At 45.4% G+C, this 8,876-nt stretch overlaps 1 protein-coding gene and 1 long non-coding RNA gene across 2 annotated transcripts; both read left to right on the forward strand.

Moving 5' to 3' along the window:
* The first annotated feature begins 897 nt into the window (after window positions 1–897).
* On the forward strand, window positions 898–2,690 carry LOC123039706 (uncharacterized). Its single transcript, XM_044462749.1, has 6 exons — window positions 898–1,013; window positions 1,325–1,331; window positions 1,517–1,573; window positions 2,031–2,160; window positions 2,402–2,458; window positions 2,580–2,690. The coding sequence occupies exons 1-6, from the start codon at window positions 898–900 to the stop codon at window positions 2,663–2,665; spliced, it is 453 nt and encodes a 150-aa protein (XP_044318684.1). The 3' UTR covers window positions 2,666–2,690.
* Window positions 2,691–3,401: 711 nt separating this feature from the next.
* Window positions 3,402–4,446, forward strand: LOC123042862 (uncharacterized). Its single transcript, XR_006418913.1, has 4 exons — window positions 3,402–3,654; window positions 3,743–3,809; window positions 4,022–4,154; window positions 4,263–4,446. It is a non-coding gene; the product is annotated as an uncharacterized lncRNA (long non-coding RNA).
* Window positions 4,447–8,876: the final 4,430 nt, after the last annotated feature.

An 8,876-nucleotide genomic window follows, 5' to 3' on the forward strand; every position in this document is an offset into this window, starting at 1 on the left:
GGACCATGCGAAGTAATTTCAGCATGCATCAGAGGGTTTTTCGCAGATGTTCCGGTGACGGTCAAGGGGCTCGAGCCGATGTGGCATCCCGCGTGGCTAATGTAGAGTCAATTTGCACTGCATAGCAATCAATTTGTGGTATTTTGTGTATCAAAATGTACCCGCGATGTAATTGGCAGCAGGAAGCCAAGGTCGGCTAGCCAGCCTAGCAGTTTGGCGAAACCAAAAGGAAGCGTATATAAATTCCCCGCTTCGAAACGGATCGAATCCTTCCTTTCGTTTGGAAAACGAGTCCTTGCCTTCCCCTTCTATCCAGTTCCCCGCTCACGCACTCTGTGAGTACCTGCCGCCGCCTGCCAACCATTTCCCCGCTCACCACGCACTCTCCGACATCCAAAACAATAAGGTGTGCATCAAGACCGAACACTTGCGCTAACCACGTCGGATAGGAAACGATAAAACAAACGCGACGGAATTGGTCAAGTCGCTCACACACGCGGGATTGGTCTAAACCTAACCCGGGTCTCTACCAGACTCCACAAGGCCACGACGCCTTCCCTCTTTGCCGCCGCCGCCTCCTCCTCCTCTCTTCCCTCGTTCTCCAGCCGCCGCGGCCGCTGCCCCCGATCCTTCCTCCTCAGCTCTACCCACCCCATCCTCTGTCCTCTCTTCACTCCTCCTCTCACAGGCCCTGTCGTCGCACACCGCTGCTCCCCGTTGGCGGTGAAGGCCCTGCAGATCCAGCCAGGAGGAGGCAGGTGACTCGAGCAGGGCTGGTCACCGCCGTGCGCCCGCTCCGTCGTCACGGGTTGTCGCCATGCTCCCCTCCTCTGCACGTCATCGCCTGAAGGTCACCGTTGCCGCCGCCGATTTACTCCCCATTCCCCTCCACCAACGATGTCCAATGTGTCCGTCTCCAGGGATCCAACTATGGATGTCGCTTTGTTTCCTTCCTTTTCTGATCATCTCGTCCACAACGCAGCGGTGGCCGCGGTGCGGACAATCGGTGGAAAGTAGGTAGGGAAGGCCCGACAGTGGTGCCACGCGGGATGAAGCAACGGCGGCACAGGAGCTTCCCGGCACAGGTCATCTTCCTCTCCTTTGTCCTCCCCCATTCCCCTCCTAGATACTCGTTGATTAAGAGGTACAAGTGGGTGGCCAGCTGCAATTTCTAGATGGAAGACATCTGGTTAAGATTTTCCTTGGGTTCTTGATTCCATTTTCTCAATGGTTATTACTTATATGTAATTAGTACGTAGAATAACAATTTTTGTATACCATGTTTGTGGCTGAATGCATTGAGTTGCTGGAATTGTTGTATTAGATCACAGGTATTATTCAGTGCACTCTTGATTGTCTTACCAATGGTCCAAATAAATACACAACCAGTGAAATTGACCGTGGTTTTGATTTACTTTTCTTACAATAGAGTAAATTTCATTATTTTTCAGTTTGGACATACTTCTATCGGTTTGCTTCTAATTGCAGCTTAATTTGTAACTTGTGTAACTTGTAGGCTTTGCACTACAGAGCAGTTGGTGGTAGGAAGGGCAGAGGACGCGAAGAACTCATGGTTAGTTACGGCAACAGGAGGAGGAGGAAGCACTTCTCTGACAAGATCCATAGCTCCCCACCTTTGTATTTCCAATGGTAAGGATAGTGGACAGTGCCAATTTTAGGTGTGGTATACTCAAAATTTCGATGTATCTTTTTTCACAAGTATTTGCAACGGTAAGGATAGTGGATAGTGCCAATTTTAGGTTGTGGTATACTCAAGATGAATTGGTTCTCTTAGGAGGAAAATAAGGAAGTCAGAGTTTTGTGTTCTCATTTATAGGCTTGATTTTTTTCCTAAATCATGATGCAGTGTAGTAATGTTATTCCGGATGCATGCGATTTACAAAATAAAAGGAGTAGCAAATATCATATACCTGGTTAAGGGACTAGCTGGTTTCTAATCCAGTGCAAATTGAGCATTCTTTTGTGAAGGAATATTAAACTGAAAAAGTTGTCATCAGTATATATCTCAGATCGGCGTGTCACGGGAGCGGATACGGCGGCAGACACAAGGAGAGCAAAGCGAAGCCGGCGCGACGGCCAGGCCCTCCAAGCACACAGCCACTGCCTCCTCGCCAAGATACGCTAGCCTGCATCTACAAGGTGAGTCCCCAACTGCAATTTTGTGAGCCCTCAACTGCAATTTGTTTCTGAAGATTTTTGAACAACAACATGACTGTACATCTACTCTAGCAATTTGTTATATTGGTCATATGTGTCCTATGGATGGTTTGGATTCCTATAATTAGGAAGATGTCGTATTTGGCTATTTTTTTGTGCAATGACCAATTAGTTGTGCCATTTGCTTATCAGATTTTCATGTTGTGGTGTTATTGCAATCCAGGAAAAAAAAAGGAACTTGCCTGTATGGTGTTCACTAAAAAGAAGAATCTGCTAAAAGGTTGGTCCATGCTTATCTTCACTGATTGCATCTTCTTTGTGGTTAACTGTGGTCACAATCATTGATTACCACTAAAGAAATTATAAGTGAATTGTTTCTTTCTGTCTATGTTTGTGTATAGATTGGATGTGGGCTGTACGTGGACATGAACTTGTTCCTGGGATTCAGAAGGGAGGACGTGCCATGGAACTTCGAGAAGACGGATAACCATGTGTACCTCCATGTCGTGCTTTGGTAGAAGCCAGATGCCGACGAGTCAGAACGCCTGCTGAAGAAGCCACTCTGCTCACCATTGGTATGACAGACTTGTCGCTCCTTAGATCATGTATGTATCATCTGCTTCTATGGAGAGCCTATGACCTATGTGAATAAATGCTTTGATTGGCATTGTAATATCTTCTGTTTGGCTCTATTTGTTAATAATGATGGCAAGCAAAAAAAGACATTTTAATGGATTCACATGGGTGTGTTATTGTGGAGCAGGTTGATCATGCTACCCTGTTAAAATTTGGTAAACCCCATTTTTGAAAATAGAAATTCAATTTAAAGGGGTACCCAAGCTAAATAAGGCCTCAGAAATCAGAGCATAGAAAAGGCGGGGCTGGCTAATTAAATGAAAGGATTTCGAACCAAAATCTTTGCTAATTCGACAAGGATTGTATTCTTTAATTATTTCCCTATTTTTTATTACTTAATTTAAGTCTCATCAACTATGAATATGGTGTATGGTGTACTCACATCCATCCCAACTATTGCCATAGTTGCAGACTTTGACACTTTTGGTGTTGCACCTGTATGTAACGCTGAAAAAATATTCCAAGAATCTTCTTTGATATTATTTCTGATATTTTCATAATACATATGTTCTCAGGCGCTTTCCGTGGGAAATGATAGCAATGGAAGCAGAGCTGTAGCTCTTCTGAAAATTGCAAGGATCTTTTCACAAATCTATTCAAGCCTTAAGACCAGAAGCAAGTTTAATATTCTCTTTGGATTAACATCTGGCTGACCCTACAATTAAAATGGAACTAGCAAGGTTATCAATTTTTTTTACAGCGGCTTGAAGTTTTGACCAACATGTGCGTGATATTATTGACTATGCAATTTACTTAAGTATCATTAGTTCCTAGAGCAATGATCTCTGGATGCATGTATCAAAGCCTCCAGAGAAGCCTTACATCAAGCAAATCTTTGAGGTACAGTAACCATTTCAATTTTTTTGGTTCATAACTTTGATTACTTGCAATTATAAGTCTTCTATAACTTGAAGTGTGTTTCCTTCAGGATTTTTCGGATGTCTCCAAGGAAATGGGCATTTCAGTCACACAAGATTAATTTGTCAAATTCTAGAGTATGTTCTTGCCTTTTGAAGGATTGTATACCATCATTAGGTTTGAATCCGATTAGGATTTCAGATAATCCGTCTTACATGGACCTACTGTCAGTAGTAGCACAATGGCATTATCATATCATGTGTCGCCCAGCGTGACAAACTAGCGGAGCGTTCCCAGCCGAGCACGAAAAATAATAAACTTACACCAATCCTCGGTTTTCATGCTACAGAATTTGTGTGCTATAGTTGTATCTACGAATCGCAGACTACATGCTGAACAAGCTTCAGATTGAGGAGAGCTTGGTCCCCAAGATGTGCCTAAATTTGTACAGGGAATAAGGAACTACAATGGCCGGTCTGAAGGTATATATGTCCCACAACGCTTAGATTAACAAGTTTCTGTTAGTTTCATAGTATTTCAACTACATGTTCTGTTTCTAACTTTTTTTCATAATCCTGTTGATGTGGCAGCTTATGGGCTACGATTTCGACTACGCGGAATTCCACGCTAGCATGCACGGTAAATTGCCATATGAGAAGTTGAAGCCGGACCCTGTCCTGAGGAACCTACTGCTTTCGATGCCTCAAAATCCCTCTGATGTTTCTTGCTCCATCGCATCAGCGAGGGGTCTGTGACAGTTAAATGCTTTAGTAGTTACAGTTTTTCATTGCACTGTACACCAACTCTGACGAGGCTCACGCGGCCGCCCTCCTCTTGGTTAACTCTGACATTCATTGTGCCATTTATATCAAAATATTGCATGAGTTTTTGTTGGTTGTTCAGGGACTAAGCTTATCTCAGTTAATGTGAATTTTAATTGTACTCTCGGTCAAGTGATTTTTTGATATGGTAACTAATTTCTGGTTCTTTTTGCCAAATTCTAATTTAAAAAAAAGTAGTAAGAAATCATGCATGATGTTTCAAGTAAAAAAAATAAATGCAGCCTCGAGTGCTGATCTACTCCCTCCGTTCGAAATTACTCGTCGCAGAAATGGACGTATCGCAGAAATGGATGTATCTAGATGTATTTTGCCACCAGGAAGGTGATGCCTTGAATTCATCATGTTCTTTGCCTGCCTAATTTTCCTCTCATCCTCTTTTGTCGTATTCACAGTGTTTGTTTTTTTCTGGACAAAGGTTGTGCATCTTTGCATGAGGATTATCAGGTCTGAGTGACATTTGTGAAAAAAATCGTTCAAAGCTTGGTGTTCATTGCTGTTATTGTTCCTAATTTGAAGGGGACTGAGATATCTACCTAAGAAATTCAAGTTGTGTTACCTTCAAATGATCGGACATCTGAAATAAATTAGATATTAGTAAGTCTATTACTAAGACAAAGACATTGTGTTGTTTTTCATAATTTTTCTGAATTGTTTAGGAGAAGCAGGTAGGCAATACTGATGAAGCGAGTATTTAACCAATAACTACCACAATTGACGGAAACGTGACAGAAAACTACCACTCTACGTTTTTGTGCGAAAAACTACCAAATTTGAACTAAACCTTGGCAAAAAACTACCAACTGTCGAAAGCGCTCGCTTCGCCCGCGCTAACCCCGAATTAGTTGCCACGGTGGCTAACTGACGGCCGCCGCGCGGTGACGGCCGTTAACGGCCCGTCTCTGTCGGAACGGCGCCATCTCGCGTTCGGGCGCGATGGCGGCCATGGCTAGCTCCTCCAACCGCGCCTCCTTCTGCCCTTAGGACACCGCCGCCTCGCCAGGAATCTCTCCACCGCTCCCTCCCTCTCTCTCCCGTCGCTCTCTCCCTCCCTCCCCTAACCTCTCCACCGCTCCCTCTCTCTCTCTCTCCCGTCGCGCCACAGCACCTGCTCGACGCCGGAGCATCTCCACCGCTCGATCTCCGTTCCCCAACCTCCAGTGCCCCACCACCTCGTCGATCCAGCCAAAATCTTCGCCCCCGCCGCCCCGTTGACCCACGCCGCTGCCTCCGCTTGACCGGGAGGAGACGTCGAGCATCGCCGCCCCATGGGCCGTCAGCGACCACCAACAGCCTGCCCTGTGAGAGCTGAGCCAAGGGAGGGTTGAGGAAGCGGATCCGGGCGCGGCGAGCCTCTCCTCTCCTGGACGGCGGCGCGGCATGGCTGCGGATCTCCTGCTCCAAAGAGAGAAGACGAGGGGTATGGAGAGGAGATCGGGGCGGCGTGCGCTGACCTGCTCCGGTTGATCTCCGCCGTCCCTCTTGCCGTCATTCGCCGCCGGCGACGGGGACTATCCCTGGTCTTCCTCCGTGGGAATCTTAGAGGAAGGGGATAGAAATGACATGTGGGCCCCATACGAGTTGACGGTCAAACTTGACGGTGCTGACTTTTTTTAGTCCTGACATGTGGGACAACTCTGTCATAATCGAGTTTAAACTAGCCGAATCAGCCATTTTTCAAACATGGTAGTTTTTAGTCAAAGATTAGTTAAAAAATGGTAGTTTTTGGCATAAATTTGTAAAGTGGTAGTTTGTAGGCACGGTTGCGTGAAATGTGGTAGTTTTTTGTTAAATACTCCTGATGAAGCCTAGTCGTATGAGCCGAGGGCTCAGACCGTCTCACCGCGCTGGATCTGATCTTACATGCAAAGCTCTTGAGCAAAGGCTGATCATTTAATGTTGTGACAGTAATAAGAGTTGTCCGTATTTCTTCTTTCCTGTATTACAAATACAAGAGACATATGTGCTATACTACTTTTGGACAAACTGTAATGGGTGGTCCTCGTTACATGTACAACCAGTATAATGGATCTGAGCTCATAATTTCTCTGATGCTTTTGTGTTTATATACATGCTTGCTTTTCAAACAAATATAATCCGCACACCAGTACAATCACTTTGATGGACATCAGCTCGTATAATCTTAGTATTTCTGGGCTTATCCATCTGACTTGCTGATACATACAAATAACATCAGTACGAATGCTCATGTCCATGAGCAGATGTGCAAATGTCAAAACGTGGACCAAATGAGCTAGCTCAATGGCATCAACAAGCCTTGCACTGCAGATAAACTTTGCTACAACATTTTTTCATTCATTTGTTCTCTATTCATACACTAGGTTGTACGTACTCAAATTGTCAATTGGACACCAGAAATATTGACTTCTTGCTCTTTCATCAGCCATTCTATTTGAGCATTCATAAATTTGGGTCCTCAAGATGTGTAGTCAATAACAGTACTTTGCTATCACCATTAATATCATTAATATCCATAGAACACTCTCTTATCTTCCATATCACACAACAATTTATGTCCATGTAAATATCTTGCTTTCTTCTATCGGTATTTTCAGGTTAACTATACGAAACAGAACCTGTTGGACTACATTGATCCAAATAATGATACACTCATGGTCAGACTTGCAGACGGCCATCTGCTCGCCGAATGTCGCATCACGCTAGGAGCTGACAAGAGGGTCACTATAACCACCAACTGGTCCGAGTTTCGTCGCCGCGCCAACATTCGTGAAGGAGACATCTGTGCATTTCGTTTCATGATCACTTCAAAGCGCCGCCTGGTTCTCACCGTGCACCATCGAAGACACTGCAGCCCCTGTGTCAATATAATCACTAAGTACTCCTAATTATGCTTTATCATGTGATAACCTATGCTTTGCTTTTGGGCCCTCTTATCACATGCTTTTCAAGACGCTAAACCTATGTTGCTGCTTATGTTAAATGCACTATTCTCTCATCCATAATGAGCTTTCTCTGTATATATATATATTTCTATTTCTGCTGTTAAGTTTCTTAATTAAAGAAATTATCCCAAACGCTAATTAGAATAGAAATCGGTGTTAAAGGGGCGACTACAACCAGGCACCGCCCAGCTCCCCTCTCAAGAGGCGCGCCACGGGCGCGCCCCAACACCTAGTCCCATCTTAAATGTACGGCGGTCTAGGGCCCATCTTAAAGAAGGACCCAATATATATAATCTTAAATAAATTACAAAACAAAAATTTACAGAACAAAAAATCAACATGGACAGGGGGCATATGCCCCCTCCTCGGCGCACTTCACCATGTTGTATTTATTCAATAGTTATTTATAGTTGAGTACATTATAATCATTATCTGCATCATATAATCACATATAGATGGTGTATTGTGACTTTATTTGCAACTTAAATAATTTTTTATGTTAATGCCTTTATATTTTTCATGATATACGATATATATTGTGCAAAGGATATTTGTTATTATATTAATGTTCATTGTGTCTCAATCGCACTAGGGCCTCTAGAATGCTAGGGCCAGCCCTACGCCGCCCGTCGACCCTCGCCGCCCGGACGGTTCTTGGTCCGCCCCGTAGTCTCCTTGGCGAATACCATCTCCGTCACCCCGGTTTCTTGGCGGGCACTTCTCCGCCCTGCCAAGTTCTTGGAGGGGCTTTCTTCGCCGCGCCGGTTTCTTGGAGGGCGCCTGCTACGCCCGCTCGCTCTGTTTGTGCCGCGGGCGTGTCAAGTGTGCGCCCACCTCACGCTCCTCGCCGCAGCATATCCCCTCCGGTGATTGGATGGCTCGAGAGGACCGGCCAATCACCGGAGGCGAGGTGCTGTGGTGAGGTGGGTGCTCTCTGGTTGTGTCGTGGGCGTGTCCCACGCGCGTCCTTCGTGTTATGGTTTCCTCGTGGGGGTGTCCAGTGCGCGACCACCTCGCGGACGGTGCTTGCACACGCCGCGCACCTCGCCATGGCACCTCCCCACCGTTGATTGGCCGGTCATCTCAGGCCGTCCAATCACCGGCGGCGAGGTGAGCGGCATGCGCGAGCACTAGGAGCAAGGTCTGCTTGCTGTGGTCGTGCCCACCGAGTGCGCCGCGGGCCAATTCTTTGGTTGTAGTAGATCGTAGATAGAAGTTTGGAGCGCCAACCACGACCGTGTTCAGGACTTTGTGTCGAGTCTGGATAAAAGGACCTCGGTGTCGTGCGCTTATCTGCTCATGTTCTCTGTTTATTATTTAGAGTTTACCTTGTCTGTTGTCTGTTCTTTGAGTTACACCAGAAGAATGTTTAGATGGGTTCAATGCAGTGCAGTATACTTATCCATACTACTTACTGTGATCGTGATGCATTGCAGTAGCA

This window comes from Triticum aestivum, chromosome 2B (assembly GCF_018294505.1).
Source record: "Triticum aestivum cultivar Chinese Spring chromosome 2B, IWGSC CS RefSeq v2.1, whole genome shotgun sequence".
NCBI lineage: Eukaryota > Viridiplantae > Streptophyta > Magnoliopsida > Poales > Poaceae > Triticum > Triticum aestivum.